This window comes from Pseudochaenichthys georgianus, chromosome 3, assembly GCF_902827115.2.
Source record: "Pseudochaenichthys georgianus chromosome 3, fPseGeo1.2, whole genome shotgun sequence".
NCBI lineage: Eukaryota > Metazoa > Chordata > Actinopteri > Perciformes > Channichthyidae > Pseudochaenichthys > Pseudochaenichthys georgianus.
In genome coordinates this window covers 16,314,918-16,332,129 of record NC_047505.1, presented here as the reverse complement: position 1 = coordinate 16,332,129, position 17,212 = coordinate 16,314,918, and the positions used below count along the sequence as shown (strand labels likewise).

General features: G+C 43.6%; 1 protein-coding gene across 1 annotated transcript; it reads left to right on the top strand.

Moving 5' to 3' along the window:
* Positions 1–926: 926 nt before the first annotated feature.
* On the top strand, positions 927–4,497 carry foxr1 (forkhead box R1). Its single transcript, XM_034077094.1, has 7 exons — positions 927–1,171; positions 1,338–1,430; positions 2,049–2,281; positions 2,600–2,668; positions 3,055–3,182; positions 3,898–4,130; positions 4,443–4,497. Exons 1-7 carry the CDS (start codon positions 1,051–1,053, stop codon positions 4,469–4,471), a joined length of 906 nt encoding a protein of 301 aa, XP_033932985.1. The 5' UTR covers positions 927–1,050; the 3' UTR covers positions 4,472–4,497.
* The last annotated feature ends 12,715 nt before the right edge of the window (positions 4,498–17,212 follow it).

Genomic DNA, 17,212 nt, shown 5'->3' with positions numbered 1-17,212 from the left:
AAAGAAAGCAATGTCAGCAAAAGAAGTAGGAAAGGGTTGTATTCATACATTTGCGTACAATATATAAGACGTGTGTAATTGAAGAGTTGGGTATTGTAACTGTTAAAAATAAGTAGTAATACAAAAAAAGTAATGAAAAATGTTGTTAACCTGCAGACAAGTGTATTCTTTGCTGCAGATGAGAGCCAGCAGAATGCTGTGTTTGATGGGATGTAAACAGCTCTCTGATTAATAGAACATGCTGACATGCAGATGTTTAGCAGGTTCAATGTTTATCATCTTAGTTAAGCATGTTGGCATGGCAACATCTGATAGTTGAACTACGTTCCCTAGACCACCACCAGACATGGCTAACACAAATACAAAACCATATAACCCTAGATTTGAAGGTTCTCGATCACACAAGAAAACAGAACTGAGTAAAATCCTAAATGAAAGCTAGTCAGTGCTGCTTCAGTTTTTATCATAGAGCTCTTCCGTAGCAGTTTCTTTGCAATAAAGTGTCTGAGAGTGCTCTCTCTCTGGGTCAAATGACTACAATTGACCAATTATATCTTCCCTCTAAATGGGCTGGCTTTATTTTCGCGGACTTCATGACAAGTTCCGCCCGCTGTGAGGTCTATGCAAGTGGTGCAGTGACGCGTCCTAAAACCCGGAAGTAAGCTTCGCTCGGATTCCCTTGACAGAAAGCAATGGGATTTCTCCATAGGATTTTGGAAGATAGCTTGAAATAAGGTCTGTGGAAAACGAACCTGTTAGATAAATGCGCGTTTTGTTCAGCCGGATAATATCCACATGTCTACCCTACTTTTATTATTTTCGAATCGTAAATCTAATCGATAAATGTATGGGGGGGGGGGGGGGGGGGGGGCTAGGTATTAAAGTCACGGCTCGCCACTGGCTTCAGCACAGGCCGAACTCTTCAGGTCTGATTGGGTCCAATCAGGCTGCTGAGCTCCAGCTGTAGTATCAGCAGCCTGTCAGTAAAGCGGGGACTCTTATCAGAGAGATTCTGAATTGAACGCAGAAACCCATGAAAGGCATCAAACCATGACCTTACAGCTTAAAACCAAAGCCCGACTCTTCGACCTGCACTGCTCTGTTGGGCTGACGGACTGGGACATGGACAAGGAGCTGAAACTGGCCACAACCACGGATCAGTTTTTACACGGTGACTGATTTCCTTAGCTTCACTGTGGGTGGAAATGTTGCAAATGAATCCAAACGGCACAGTAAACCGCTGAGGAGGATTGTTCATAGTTAAAACTGATTATGAGATGGCGTGCAGATTGTCAGTAAGCATATGTCTGTGTCAATTTGTTAATCTATGACGACAGATGACAAACTGAATGATCAACATGTGGTCCAGAGGCCTTCTTCAAGAGCCTCGAGAAGAAAAGACGAATTAATTTGGTACGATAAAACATCAGGTAAATTCAGAGAAACACATTTTAGTTTCTTTTTTAAATGTCTGTAGATTCATCTGCCGATTAAACAGCTGTTGTCTGCTTTATGCAGGATTTACTTTAAAAGCTTTCTACTTTTTTGTATTCCTTTTTAGCACATTTGACTGATATTCTAGGTATTAAAATTATCCTTTGGTAATGGGCAGGGTTTCTCACTGTAATGCGTTGTTAGTATACCAGTGGGTTAGAGGAGACGTTTTTTGTGTGAAGTATGCTTTTTTTGTTAAGCCTTAGCTAAGAAAATCAACGTCTGTCTGTAAAGACTGTGTTAATGAACTACTTGTCAAGGAAAGAGAGTAGGTATATATATATATTTCCCAAAAAGTAAAAAACGTCTCTAAGACATTTGTTAAACAGATTTCCTCCCTGACAAATCATCACCCCCTGATATTCTGAAACATGCTGATTTCACATGCAGTGTTTCTACTCCCTTCCTCATACTTTTTAGCTTATTTATCCTCTGTTTTCCTGATGAAAATAGTACCAGTTGGACCAATTGAAAATGGATGTTACTTTTTCTTAAAAAAAAATGCAAAGACTTTCACTGTTTTAATCTGTGCATTTGATTGTTCTATCCTTCAGACACCTTTGTGAAGCCAAACCTGTGGCTGCTAGTGAATCCCAATATTGCCAGCCCTATTCAGTATGGAGAAAAGTCAGCAGATCTGCAGACTCCCTGTGAACCTGCTGATGAAATCCAAAAACCACCACGGAACCCAGCAGGGACTCAACGTCAACTCGGCACAGAGCTCCACGCGTGTGCCCCCCATGGTGCTCCTCTCAAGCACGAGATGCCGCACTCCACTGACTACATGGTATCGTACAGTATGCAGTACAGACATCACAAATCAAATCCCATCACATGTGTGGTGGCATGGTTAGTTTACTCTCAACAGTCACAGTTAATATTGTGCAACCAGTCTTACATTTTAAACTTGTTTTGCAAGGTGAAGTAATTAGTTTGTTGTAAAAGCTCCAAATAAAGATCACATATTAATTAATATAAGGTGTAAATGGTCAAATCCCTGCCCTTTTTTTTTATATCCTGGAGCATACCACAATTACTAATAAAGCATTAATTCAGACAACTTGATAGTGTGTTATGAATCATAACACCATCTTTTGACCACTAGATCAAGAATGAAGACGTCTCCTGTGCTCCAGCCAAGAACAGACGCAAGGGAAGAACCCCGAAGACCAGGGTGAGAACACTGTGCTTGGACATGATCCATATTCTTCTAGTGGGGTACAGAGAGCTCTAGGAACTCCTCCCTTTTTTTTCTTAATTATTAAACCCCCTTAAAATCAATTTTCTCAATCATCTTAATATGACTGATTGGTTTTACACATTTCATATATGTGACTTGTTACACCTGTTCACTTTTCCATAGCTTGAAATTATCTGGACGCCGTTTGAAAAAGGTTGACATTTGAAGGGCTTAAAATATCCTTGAGGAATACATATTTTCCTTAAGATCTGTAAGGTTGGCGTTGCACAAGTTTATTTCCCCTGTTTCTGAAATGTGTCCATCATGTGCACCGTCAGAAGGATTAATGGGCTTTAAATTAGTGTTCTACTTGCCTCCAGGACAGCAGGACCCTGAAGCCAGGATGCTGGCCTCGTCCACCTGTGAATTACTGCATCCTCATCGCATTGGCGCTCAAGAGCAGCCATACTGGGAGCCTCAAAGTCCAGCAGATTTACAACTTCACCAGGTCAGAACTTGATAGTTTGGTAAAACACACACACACACACAACAGGTTCATATAAAAATGTGTAGTCTAGTCCCATACAACATTCTGTAGATTAACAGAGGGCACCTTATCGAATATTTTTAAAGAAAACCTATTATGCTAATATTTCAGTTCATAATTGCATTTGTTATCTCTACTGTGACATGTCTCCATGCTTTAATGTTCAAACAGCTCTTTATTTCTCTCATACTGCCTGTGCTGCAGCACCTCTTCTCACCCTCTGTCTAAAACCAGACTGTTGCGATTGGTCAACTGGTTAGAGATGTCCCGCCCCTTAGCCTATCATTTACAAGGTTTTGGAGCACCAGCCTATAAAATGTGAGTGTTGCTTGTTGATGTCACTATGTAACAAAGGCGTCCAATGGAGGCCTTTCATGCGGGGGGGGGGGGGGGAGAAAGGAAAGGAAGGGAAGAGTGTGGGAGAGAAACTCTTTGAGTGAACTTTTTGGTATTTTAGCCTTTGCAGACCATGTACATGCACCCAAACCTACAGCATGAACACACTACAGGAAAGGGAAACTCGAAAAAGCATGAGAGCCTCTTTAAGTAGATTAAAGGCAAACTCTTCTAAAATGTCTGTCTCCTCTCTTTTTCTTTTCTTTTTCAAGTGCCTTTGTGTTATGTGCAATACTCAAGTTGCATTGGAGTGTTCCTCATATCCCCCCTATTTCCCCAGAGAGCACTTCCCATTCTTTCAGACTGCCCCAGATGGCTGGAAGAACACCATCAGACACAACCTGTGCTTCAACAACAGCTTCCGCAAAACCTGCAACCAGCTGTGCCGAGATGGCAAGAGGAAGTCGTGTTTCTGGCACCTGACTCTGGACGGCCACCGTCGGCTGAAGGACGAGATTCGCACGTTGACGGGAGAATCCTTCAAGCAGCTGGAGAAGAGCATGTCCCGCCCAGGTATTTGTGATGACACTTTATTCTAATTTAACAACAACCAACACTTCAGATTCCCTACAACAGCCAGTAACTTCAGCTCTCACTGCTGTAGTAAATTAATGCTAGTAAACGGAGGACTTTACTAAGTGACTAAGCTGCTTATTATTCATTTGGTCAAACAATTTGCTACAGAATACCTTGTTCGGTGGTGTAGCAAAGTTGATCAAATGTAGCGCTTTAGGGTTTCAATGTGTCACAAAGATGGTATTATAATGTTTAAATATTAAGACCTTTTTAAGTGAGATACTAACAGCTGTTTTCTTTTTGTTTCAGATGTAATTCAGAGTTTATTTGCAGTGTAAATCAATGCATAATAAAACCTTCTATATGGAAAGTATCTGTATTTTTTTTCAGTTACGCTGTGTACATTTATGAATGCATTTTGTTTATTTCTTTTAAATGCGTTGATAGCATTTTGATGTACTTATGTTACACAAATTGCAGTCAGCTAAATATATGAGCACAACTCAAAGAAAGTGAACTGTAGCACATCCTACATTTCAATGTTAGGAGGACAAAATACAAACATTCCTTATGTTTTATGCTTTAGTAGCTTGAATATATTTGGGCTGTGCAACATTTAACTTTCTTTGAAATATAGGCATGAATCCCATTATTGCCTTCAATTAACTAAAAAGATGATGTCATCATTAGACAATCTGATAATGGTGGTTGGTGCTCCTTTTTTAGAACGACGAGTCCGCAAGCAACATCTTATGTGCATGATAAATCACTGTCGAAAATATGAATTATTTCAGTCTCGTCTTGAAAAGGCGTCTCTGTATTCAACAAAGCTAAGTTATTGTTTTTTTCCAACACTTGTGTAAATCTTCTGAGTTAGGACAGTGTGAAGCTGACAATTGAGCGGCCCTACCAAGCAAGGAGGCAGAGGCAGAACGTCCAAAAATACAACCCGGTGTGGGCATTTATTCAAATCATAAGCACATGATTCACACCCTCAATTGCTGTTCCCCTGAACACAGTCAGCAGCCACAAGGATCTCACCCACACTACCAGCCTCCAAACAGACAGGGCAACAGAGCCTAAATACACACCCACACTAATCAAACCAACAGGACACAGGTGAGGGGGGAGGAGACAACACAGGGCACCAGGTGCACACAATCAACGACAGACATGGGGAAAGGGGAACACTTTTCAACAACAAAAAACTAAACAACCCGTAACGGAGGCCGAGATCTATGAGCCCAGAGATCACCTCCGTGACAGACAGGATCAGGATTGTAATGACAACATGGCTACCTTTCAGCTAGCCGACAGCTGGCATAGTTAATACAGCAACCTTACATCTTGAGAGACGCTGGACTTTTGATAAATAATTATATATGATTTTAACTATTCCAATTTGTAGTGCACAACTAATAACAAACCTTTCTGATCAGGCATAACAGCACAGTACAACAGTTAACAAATAAACCCATTACTACCTCCATTAGACCAACTATTCGTATTGAAAACATTCAATACAAATGTATGTACTTAAATAACCCTAACCATGTTAGTCATTAACTGGCCTAACCTTACCTAAGACATATGATAAATAAAATCATTTTGTATTGGGAAATTACTGCTTTACTTCTCTGCTTCCTCGTGTCCTTTGAGCAGAATATACAGCGGCAAGAAAAAATATGTGAAGCCTCTGGAGTGTCCTGGTTTTATGCATGAATTGGTCATTAAAAGTGATCTTCACCGAAGTCACAAGTATAGACAAACACAATGTTCTTAAGCTAATAACACACACTTATAATCTTTCATGGTTTTATTGAACACACCCATTAAACATTAGAAGTGCTGGTAGTAAAATTAAGTGAACCCTTGGATGTAATAACTGGTTAAACTTCCTTCTGCAGTAATAACCTCAAACACTTCGGTAGCTCGAGATCAGACCTGCACAACGTTCAGGAGACACTTTGGACCCTGCTTCCCCACAGAACTACTTCAGTTCAGACATATTGTCAGGACGTCTGGTGTGAACGGCTCTCTTGAGGTCATTCCACTGCATCTCTATCGGGATAAGGTCTGAACTCTGACTGGTCCACTAAAAGGCAGATTTTGACTTTGGCCTCATATTTGCTGGGCGCCCACTTCTAGGAAGCGCAGCCACACTCCTACATTGGCTCCTTTTTTAGAAAAGGGGTCTAAATATGGATAGATAAATAATTTAACTTATCAACTTATTACTAACCCAAAATCAACCAAAACATGATCGTAGGTCTTCTGAGATTATTTTTTTTTAAAACATGATCAACAGATGCTTCGAACAATACTTCCAATATTGTTTCAATGATTAAAATGAGGTTTGATAACTACTTACTCAGTCAGTTGTTGTAAAAGTCGGAGTTCACATACTTTTTCCAACCTACACTGTGAATGTTTAAACAATGTTTTTAATATGGATAAGAACAAACCCAATAATTTGTGTGCTATCAGTTGAACATATTCTGTTTATTCATTATTGTAACTTAAGTGAAGATCAGAAAAACATTTGGAACCGATTTTTACAAAAATGCAGGTTATTCCAAAGGGTTCACTTCTTTCCACTGAATCTATAGGTCTAAGTAGGTACATCTCTGCTTCATTTGCCAACAGTCAAATAGTGCGAAGCCACAGGGAGCTGACTGTTATAAGTGTGTCTGATAGGCAAATGGTTGTTCTGATCTGTCGAACTGGAAGATTGTTGATGTTCAGCTGGGCGTTGGTCGCTCATCGAGCAGTCGGGTGATTCTAACGGAGGACGTCGCAGCACTGGAGACAGCTAAACAAGCATCGATACAGGCAGTGGTGGTTCTAGACCAATTTGACTGGGGGGGCCAGTTATTTTCTGAGTGGGGCACAATAAATGCAGGACGAAAAAGAGAACTAGACAGTATGAAGTAATTGCGCATAAGAAAACAATGCAATACAGTTATTGGTATTTGTTTCAGTACACTTATTTATTTCAGATAGATCTTATAGTTATTACTGTTAGCTTCAGCTTAAGTTATAGTGCAATGTTTCCACTAACACCATATTTATATAAAAATAAAGGCAATGAACAGTTACATCTCTACTTTACATTAGGGTGTCTGCACAATCTCACATTACAGCAACAAAAAAACAGAAAATATATATTTAAAAAAAAAAAAAAAAAACTTTTCATTGTTAGGGGGGCCACAGGGGGGTCAGAGGTCAGTGTTAGGGGGGCACTGAATAATTGTACATAATTCTATCCAGTGGTACGTACTCAAGATGCTGAGGACTAACCAGTAACCAGCACTTTGGTCAAGAAATACATGGTCCTCAAAGAGGAGTATTGTAACTATAGACATCCTCAGAAGTTTCTTCTAGTATAATAAATAGTATCATCTAAATAGTTCTGGATGGATTTCCAATATATTTGGTAAAAAAATAAATGTAATCTTCTCATAAATATAACACTTTAATAGAAACCAAATATGTGCTAAACTAATGACTTCCCATTAGACTCGGCTGCATTTTGTGCTTAGTGATTAGAAAATGATATTGCATTGGTTTTCTGACAGATTAAATGCAATTAAAACAGTTTTTTCTTTTATCCAGTTCAAGCACAATTTACCACACTGACTTGGCCACCATCTATAAGCAGTCGGATGAAAACCTTATGTACATGAACTATTATCATGCCTGGATCGGCCTGTACAAAAACACCAGCGACTATTGGGCATGGTCTAACGAAGAAAACACCTACTTTGATCTTCCCTGGGCACGATACGAGCCAGACAATGGGGCACGCTGTGCTACGGTCTATTACAGTCATAAAAGGTAATGTCAATATGTGCTTGCACTGTTTTAAAGACTACAATATGTTCACCTGCCAAGCATAGTATTATACCACAGAGTATGTCCTCTATCATTTTACTCAAGCAGCCACTAGAATCCATTCTAGGTAAACATTTTAATCTGTTGTTACTGTTGTGTGATAGTGGAGTTGTGAGTCCTAATTGAAGGTAAGTAAGAACAGTTTAGGTTAGATTAATATGGAGATTTCTGTATCAGTGTTTTTGTCTGTGAATTAAAGTTGGATTTCATAACATGGAGCCACTAGATGGCGCACTACTCCTACCACCTTGCATTATGTTCATTTCAAATCACGGTGGTTGCCAGTTTGAGGCAAAACCTGCATATGATGGTGTTGATTCCCAGTTAACTAACTAGCAAACCTTGGCTTTTAATCAAGGCCATCTTGGCATGGCGTTTCAGCCCTTGAAACTTAACCCTAGGCTTGTTCTGACTTCTGGCCCTTGGGGCATGGAAAACAAGATTTTAACTTTTAGTTTCTTTTTATCTAGTTTTTTCAAATTTAGAAAACAGTATGCGTTAAAGTTTGAACTGAAGACATGTACATTTGGAAAAAATGATAAATAAAGATGTGCAAACTTAAAATTACATTATAATAACATAAGTATATTGATGATATCGACGAGTGATACGGGCCATTTCTCAATCGCGAGTAAAACTGCTGCAGAGCAACTATTTCAAGTATACTACGTCATCAAGTGGCGCCGAAGGACTGTTTAAATAGAGTGGCAAAGTCCCTCCCCTTCCGGTGGACTTCCATGGGACCTTATTTAGAAAAAAGGATGTATTGAAATCAATGGAGAGAGAAAGATTGTCTTTCGATCCCGTTTGAATTGTGCCACGAACAGAGTTGGGTGTAACGCGTTACTTTTTTGTAACGCGTTACTGTAATAATATTACTTTGTCGGTAACGGAGTAGTGTAATGACGAATACACACTACCGCCGCCTGCTGGTAAGGAGAGTTATTGCCACTCACGCATGCGCAGTTCGTACGTGCTCGGCTGAAGTCTTTGCGGTGTGCTCCAGTCTGGCTCCAGTGCAACACATGGCCAACACGCAGGAGAACACGCTGACGCAACAGCGTGAGCAGAGTTCTATTTCGTCCCTACTGACCGCCAGAGGCGGTGCTTTAGCACTGGATATGTCCATCGCGCGCATGCGCAGCTCGAGTACCAATAACAACAAAGTCACCTGTGACCCACGTGACACCGGCTATATCAGCCGGTATTGTCAGAGGATCTGTTCCTTTCATCTTCTCGCTGCGCGAGGGTACCGTGGCTACCTTTTTGTAGCCTACAGCGTTCAGGTTTGAACGTTTGATCTGAGGGATTTCTCTGCAAACAGTGGCCGCGGGGAGCTTCGCGACTGACAGTCGGAGCTACGGGTCGTTAGACGCGTCCTCCAGGAGCTGCGGCCGGCTGTGCAGAGCCTCGACAGACAGGTTGGTGTCAGCTTGTTGCTGGTGACGGCTGTGTTTCCACACCCTCTCCCAGCCAAGTTGTCCTGATTACCGTCTTATTGTTTGTGGCTTAGACTTTCTGGTGACGACAGTGTTCCCGCTTCCTCTCCCATAAAGTTGCCCTTATGCTCTTTTGAAAGTTCTGCTTGTGGCGTTGTGCCCGAGCTATCATTAGCATTTGAGTCCCAGCTTTGGCTGCGTCCCTCATTCAATTTAGTATGGAAGCCCAGAGGGTCATACTTTAAACCCGTTTTTCGTTTAGATGCAGAAAGTAAGGTAAGTACTTTCTATTTCTTAGAAGCTATTATCTGGTCTTAACATTTGTATTCTGACTTGGTCGCTTGATTGTTAGCAGCAGCCGCTTGGCTAACACCTTGCTGTTGAGCTTAACTATTAACTCAGGGCAGTGCTCCCGCTCCCTGTAGCATAGGGTTTGATTGCAGTAGCGCTAGATCGTTGTATTACTGCTCCTAGTACTAGACTCCTAGCACTAGGATGATATGCAGAGAACATCTTCACGGCGGGTGCTGTGTGCTCGGCATGTGCGGTTACTACTGTAACCAGGCATGGTTCTATGTGGGCTGTTCTCTTTCTTAGAAGCTAATTATCTGGTCTTAACATTGTGTTCTGACTTGGTTGCTTGATTGTTAGCAGCAGCCGCTTGGCTAACACCTTGCATGTACGGTTAAGCTTCATTATTTAACTCAGCCGGTGAGGGCAGTGCTCTCGCTGCTGCTCCCGGTAAATGCATGGTATGGTTGCAGTAGCGCTATATCGTTGTATTTACTGCTCCTAGTACTAGACTCCTAGCACTAGGACGATATGCAGAGAACAATCTTCACTGTGTGTGCCGTGTGCTCTGCATGTATGGCCATTAAGGAGGATTTCATCCTCCCAATATTATATTGTCTAGTGGGCAGCCGTTGGCTGACACTTTTAGGCACCGGCCACAGTTACTATTGTAACTAAGGTCCTAAGCCGTAAGTACTGGCCATAATTACTACTGTAACTACGGGGTTAAGCCGTAAGTACTGGCCATAGTTACTACTGTAACTACGGTTCCAAGCCGTGCACGTACTGGCCATAGGCAATACCGTAACTACGGCTCTATGCTGTGTAAGTACTGGCCATAGTTACTACTGTAACTACGGTTCTAAACCATGTAAGTACTGGCCATAGTTACTACTGTAACTACGGTTCCAAGCCGTGCAAGTACTGGCCAGAGTTACTACTGTAACTACGGCTCTATGATGTGTAAGTACTGGCCATAGTTACTGCTGTAACTACGGTTCCAAGCCGTGCAAGTACTGGCCAGAGTTACGACTGTAACTACGGTTCTAAGCCGTGTAAGTACTGGCCATAGTTACTACTGTAACTACGGTTACATGCCGTGTGCCTGTATGGCTTCTCTTGAGCCCGAGGACGGCCACGACCGCTGCCCCTCCTGCCTTGGCCGCTTCTGGCGGTCAATGGGGACGACATTCGAGCATCTGAGGGAGGTTCTCACGGTAAACGCCTGCATGAGCTGTAGCTGCATGCCTCGGGTGCTCAGAGTGGCTCGAATCACTGCGGTGGAACGTCTGGCAGCAGCCAACAGACACCTCTCCTTGTCACGTCCTCCTCCAGATCAATTCGGCCGTTCCCGGCGACTTGAGGGAGCGATGGCTATGTGTGCTCCCCCCAATAGAAGGACTAGAAACAGGCTGTCCTCTAAAGTGGATCGGCTAGCTGCCGATAGGGGCATGATGAAGTCGCCTCTTCAGCCTGGGCCCGGTGTAGGGGCTGCTAGTCCCCCCTCCCCCCCTCCTTCGGTTGGGGGGTGAGCTGTTTAGAGCTGTCTAGATCAGCTGCCCTGGAGGCACTGGAGCGTGCCGCCCAAGCTAGGCAGACCAGGCAGCAGCACTCGGGTCCTCGCAGACCTGTGCCCACTCCCAGCAGGCCCAGGGGGCGCTCTAGCAGCCGCACTCAGCCGCCGGATTACAGGGGTGGTCTGCAGAGGTCTTAGCGGCCCACTCAACCGCCTCCCAATGACTTTTGTGCCCCATGTCGCCCGCCTTCCAGGCGGCCTCGTGCCCCATAGCCTTACCGGAACCCCCCAAGAGGCTCCAGGGTCCGGGGGGCTGGGCTCTGAAATCCCGGGGGTGGTCGGCAGCTGCTTTCCCAGCAGCAGCTCAGTTTCTGGGCAGTCTGTACTTCCGTCCCTTGGGTGGTTTTCACCTTAACCCAGGGGTACGGACCGCAGCTCCGGCCCCTAGCCTTCGGCTGGGTCTAATTGACAGTCGTCAGCGATCCGGCAGGGGCCCTACCTCTAGGCCAAGAGTTGTCCGTCCTTTTGTCCAAGGACGCAATCAACCCAGTAAGACCCTCTGCTTAGCCAGGGGGTTCTACTCGGCATACTTTCTCGTGAGCAAGAAAGTCGGCGGATTTCGCCCGATCTTGAACCTCAGAGGAATCAACAGATTCCTGAAGGTGCTGCCATTCTATATGCTGACTACTGCATACGCACAGGTGGAGTGGTTCCCAACCGAGGGATGCCTACTTCCACGTGGGCCGGGCAAGAGGGTGCCTTATATTCAGTTCCTCCGGCCCTTGGGCAGACTGGCAGCTGCCTCGGCCGCTGGGCCCTTAGGCCCGCTGTCGTTGCGCCCCATGCAGATGTGGCTGAACAGCCTTCACTTGGACGCCAAGTGGCACAGGCACAGTGAAGTCAGGGTGTAACCACACCAGCCCAGGACCTCCACATCCAGCATGTTCACCTCCAAGATCGTCTGAGACCAGCCACTCGGACAGCTGCTGCAACAATCGGTTTGCATAACCAAAGAATTTCTGCACAAACTGTCAGAAACCGTCTCAGGGAAGCTCATCTGCATGCTCGTCGTCCTCATCGGGGTCTCGACCTGACTCCGGTTCGTCATTGTAACCGACTTGAGTGGGCAAATGCTCACATTCGATGGCATCTGGCACGTTGAGAGGTGTTCTCTTCACGGATGAATCCCGGTTTTCACTGTTCAGGGCAGATGGCAGACGGCGTGTGTGGCGTCGTGTGGGTGAGCGGTTTTCTGATGTCAATGTTGTGAATCGAGTGGCCCATGGTGGTGGTGGGGTTATGGTATGGGCAGGCGTATGTTATGGACGACGAACACAGGTGCATTTTATTGATGGCATTGTGAATGCACAGAGATACCATGACGAGATCCTGAGGCCCATTGTTGTGCCATTCATCCATGACCATCACCTCATGTTGCAGCATGATAATGCACGGCCCCATGTTGCAAGGATCTGTACACAATTCCCGGAGGCTGAAAACATCCCAGTTCTTGCATGGCCAGCATACTCACCGGACATGTCACCCATTGAGCATGTTTGGGATGCTCTGGATCGGCGTATACGACAGCGTGTTCCAGTTCCTGCCAATATCCAGCAACTTCGCACAGCCATTGAAGAGGAGTGGACCAACATTCCACAGGCCACAATCAACAACCTGATCCACTCTATGCAAAGGAGATGTGTTGCACTGCGTGAGGCAAATGGTGGTCACACCAGATACTGACTGGTTTTCGGACCCCCCCAGACCCCCCCAATAAAGCAAAACTGCACGTTTCAGAGTGGCCTTTTATTGTGGCCAGCCTAAGGCACACCTGTGGAATAATCTTGCTGCCTAATCAGCATCTTAATATGCCACACCTGTGAGGTGGGATGGATTATCTCGGCAAAGGAGAAGTGCTCACTATCACAGATCTTTTCAGATTTGTGAACAATATTTGAGAGAAATGGTTATTTTGTGTATATAGAAAATGTTTTAGATCTTTGAGTTCATCTCAGGAAAAATGGGAGCAAAAACAAAAGTGTTGCATTTATATTTTTGGGGCAAAAAAGTATTTAGTCAGCCACCAATTGTACAAGTTCTCCCACTTAAAAATATGAGAGAGGCCTGTAATTTTCATCCTAGGTACACTTCAACTATGAGAGACAAAATGGGGGGAAAGAATCCAGGAAATCACATTGTAGGATTTGTAATGAATTAATTGGTAAATTCCTCAGTAAAATAAGTATTTGGTCACCTACAAACAAACAAGATTTCTGGCTCTCACAGACCTGGAACTTCTTCTTTAAGAGCCTCCTCTGTCCTCCACTTGTTAACTGTATTAATGGCACCTGTTTGAACTCGTTATCAGTATAAAAGACACCTGTCCACAACAGTGGCGTAGCCAGGAATTATTGTGTGGGTGGGCCTGGAGAAATGTAGGTGGGCCAGGGGGAGACATATTAAGCATGGGGTCTGAGCTGAAACTTCATTAATGATTTTTTAATGCACTAATAGAACATAAGCATAAATTAGCAGTGAAAACAAAAAACATAGGCACGGCGGCCTCAGAATGTGTGTAAAACTGACATCCACATAGGGATGGGTATCGTTAAGGCTTTAACGGTACTACTACTTTTATCAATAGCGCTTATGCTTATGCTCCAGGTTCAGTACCAACCACATCATAAAGTACGCGGACGATACAACAGTGGTGGGACTCATCAGGGACAACAACGAACAGGCCTATAGGGACGAGGTGAAACATCTGACAGACTGGTGTAACACCAACAACCTGATCCTGAATGTCGATAAAACAAAAGAGATTATTGTCGACTTCAGGAACAAAAATAACTGTCACCCACCACTCCACATCAACGGCACAACAGTGAAGACTACAGACAGCACCAAGTTCCTGGGGGTGCATATCACAAGCAGTCTGACCTGGTCCACTCACACTACATCACTATTTAAGAAGGCGCAGCAGCGCCTACACTTCCTGCACAGCTCCCCACTCCCATCCTCACCACGTTCTACAGAGGAACCATAGAGAGCGTGCTGACCAGCGGCATCTCCATCTGGTCGAGAGACTGCAACACCAAAGACTGGAAGTCTCTGCAGAGAGTGGTCAGGACAGCAGAGAAGATCATCGGAGTTTCTCTCCCTCCCATCAGAGACACCGCTCAGAAACGCTCCCTGACAAAAGCCCAGAACATTTTTAAAGACCCCACTCATCCTCACCATGCTCTGTTCTCCCTGCTGCCCTCCAGCAAGAGGTTCCGCAGCATTAAGAGCAGAACAGCCAGATTCTGTAATAGCTTTTTCCCCCAAGCCATCAGACTGCTGAACAGCAAGTATACCAGTAACATAAAGATTACATTATTATGTAAAGAGCACATATTTGTTATATAGTATGTCTATTTTATTTATATGTATAGTAAGTCTTTATATTTTAAATGCACACTTTATCTTTAATTTTATCTGCACCACGTCACTATTATTTATTTATATGTACAATTTTAGCAGGTTTTTATATTATCCTGTTCCTGTAAGCCAGTACAACGACATTTCGTTGTAATAGTACACTCTGTGTCTTGTTGAAATGACAATAAAGTATGTCTATGTCTATGTCTTATCGATCCGGTCCTTTAACATTACTTTTATCGGTAGGTAGGTAAACTAACTAAACAAATTGTGAACAAAACTAACATTGCTTTTTATTTAAATTAAATACATAATATTTCACATCAAAAGAAACAACAATGTTTTAACAAATCGTATTAAATAATGTGATGACAGAACTGTAAACAGAATAGCTGAAACTTTAACAAAATAAATAACTCAGTTACCTCTAATCATAACCCATGTTTGTATTGTATAATGTAGTTAACTCGGTGTGTTGCTGCTAGCATACATAACACCTGACGTGGAAACGTTACTCGTGGATGGAGCTACAGAGCTACGAGAAAGACAGTCCAACCCGGTGCATTCCTCCGTCTGGATGTGAAGCACTTTTGCTAAATGTTTAGACACATTGCTCGTGTTACCGCCCTTAAATGCTAAACTCTTATTCCACTTTTGGTAACGAGTATTGTCCCCATCGACACGGCTATAGTTTAACCACACCTCGGAGCGCATTCTCTCCGTCATCTCCTCCGTGTGTGTGTGTTGCTGCATGTAGCAGCTGCGTGTGTGTGTAAACTGCCCCGCCCCCTCGCACACAGACGGGGATAGATCTCTTAAACGGAGTTGGCGACACTTAAACTGCAATGTAATGTTTGTGGAGCAATAATACATACAACATATATCGGGGGCACGGGTTGTTTATCCTTGACAGTCGCACAGTGGGCACACACTGAGTGTTTTCATATTCACCAAATGTGTACACGCTAAACTGCAGACCTCAAGAAGAAATAATACTTTCATTCACTCACGGCAAAAGTTACTTTACTTACTATAAAAACTCACGGTAAAAAAAATGCACTCCCTATTCCATTGTCATGAAGGTGGAATCTAACTATATCCAGATTAAGTTTTGTTGGATCCAGGCTAGAAACATGTTTATTTCTGCTGTAAAGTTGGGCATTTTAACATGGGGTTCTATGGGAATTGCTCCTTTTTGCATCCATCCCCTGTCGGCCACTAGATGAACTGCAGTTTGTGGCACTTCCTTCTGGGCTTCCCAGTTCTGCGCTATGAAGCGCTGATTGGCTGTGGGTGGGCCAGACGTGCATGTGGGTGGGCCCAGGCCCACCCACAGCTGCGCCGCTGGTCCACAACCTCAAACAGTCACACTCCAAACTCCACTATGGCCAAGACCAAAGAGCTGTCAAAGGACACCAGAAACAACATTGTAGACCTGCACCAGGCTGGGAAGACTGAATCTGCAATAGGTAAGCAGCTTGGTGTGAAGAAATCAACTGTGGGAGCAATTATTAGAAAATGGCAGACATACAAAACCACTGATAATCTCCCTCAATCTGGGGCTCCACGCAAGATCTCACCCCGTGGGGTCAAAATGAACGGTGAACGGTGAGCAAAAATCCCAGAACCACACGGGGGGACCTAGTCAATGACCTGCAGAGAGCTGGGACCAAAGTAACAAAGGCTACCATCAGTAACACACTACGCCGCCAGGGACTCAAATCCTGCAGTGCCAGACGTGTCCCCCTGCTTAAGCCAGTACATGTCCAGGCCCGTCTGAAGTTTGCTAGAGAGCATTTAGATGATCTAGAAGAGGATTGGGAGATTGTCATATGGTCAGATGAAACCAAAATAGAACTTTTTGGTAAAAACTCAACTAGATGTGTTTGGAGGAGAAAGAATGATGAGTTGCATCCAAAGAACACCATACCTACTGTGAAACATGGGGGTGGAAACATCATGCTTTGGGGCTGTTTTTCTGCAAAGGGACCAGGACGACTGATCCGTGTAAAGTAGGGGTGTAACGGTTCACAGAAGTCACGGTTCGGTTCGTACCTCGGTTTGGAGGTCACGGTTCGGTACGGTTCGGTACAACATCAAAAAATGCAAAAAAAAGTCCCAAATGCATAATTCCAGGTTTGTTGTTATTTATGTTTGAACAGTAGTGCAAGTTTCAGTTTAAAAATAAAGAACTCTGACATTTTGAATAATTAACTGTATTAAACAGTTAAAAACAAACCATACACAGTACACTCAGATGGCCATATTATCTATAATGGCTGATGTCAAACAAAAAGGTTTCATCAAGCTGTAAAACTAAAAAGGATGTCTTGAAAATATTACATCATAAATAATAAGAAAGTGTTTCAAGAGTGCAAAGTCGTTGAAAAACATATGCCAAAAGCTTCCGTTATTTATTTTTGGTCTCTCGGCTCTCATGTCTATTGGCTTCTTAAAAACAGCGGGGATCAGCTGTTGAACTGCTGTTGTCTTTTGCCGGGCTCCGGTGATTGGCAAAT

What these genes read in the sequence shown, in the direction of transcription:
- foxr1 (XM_034077094.1), top strand. Translation starts at nt 1,051, where the DNA reads ATGACCTTACAGCTTAAAACCAAAGCCCGACTCTTCGACCTGCACTGC. An exon ending in CGCACTCCACTGACTACATG is followed by an intron (nt 2,282 to 2,599) that starts GTATCGTACAGT and finishes TTTGACCACTAG; the next exon opens with ATCAAGAATGAAGACGTCTC. An exon ending in CAGATTTACAACTTCACCAG is followed by an intron (nt 3,183 to 3,897) that starts GTCAGAACTTGA and finishes CTATTTCCCCAG; the next exon opens with AGAGCACTTCCCATTCTTTC.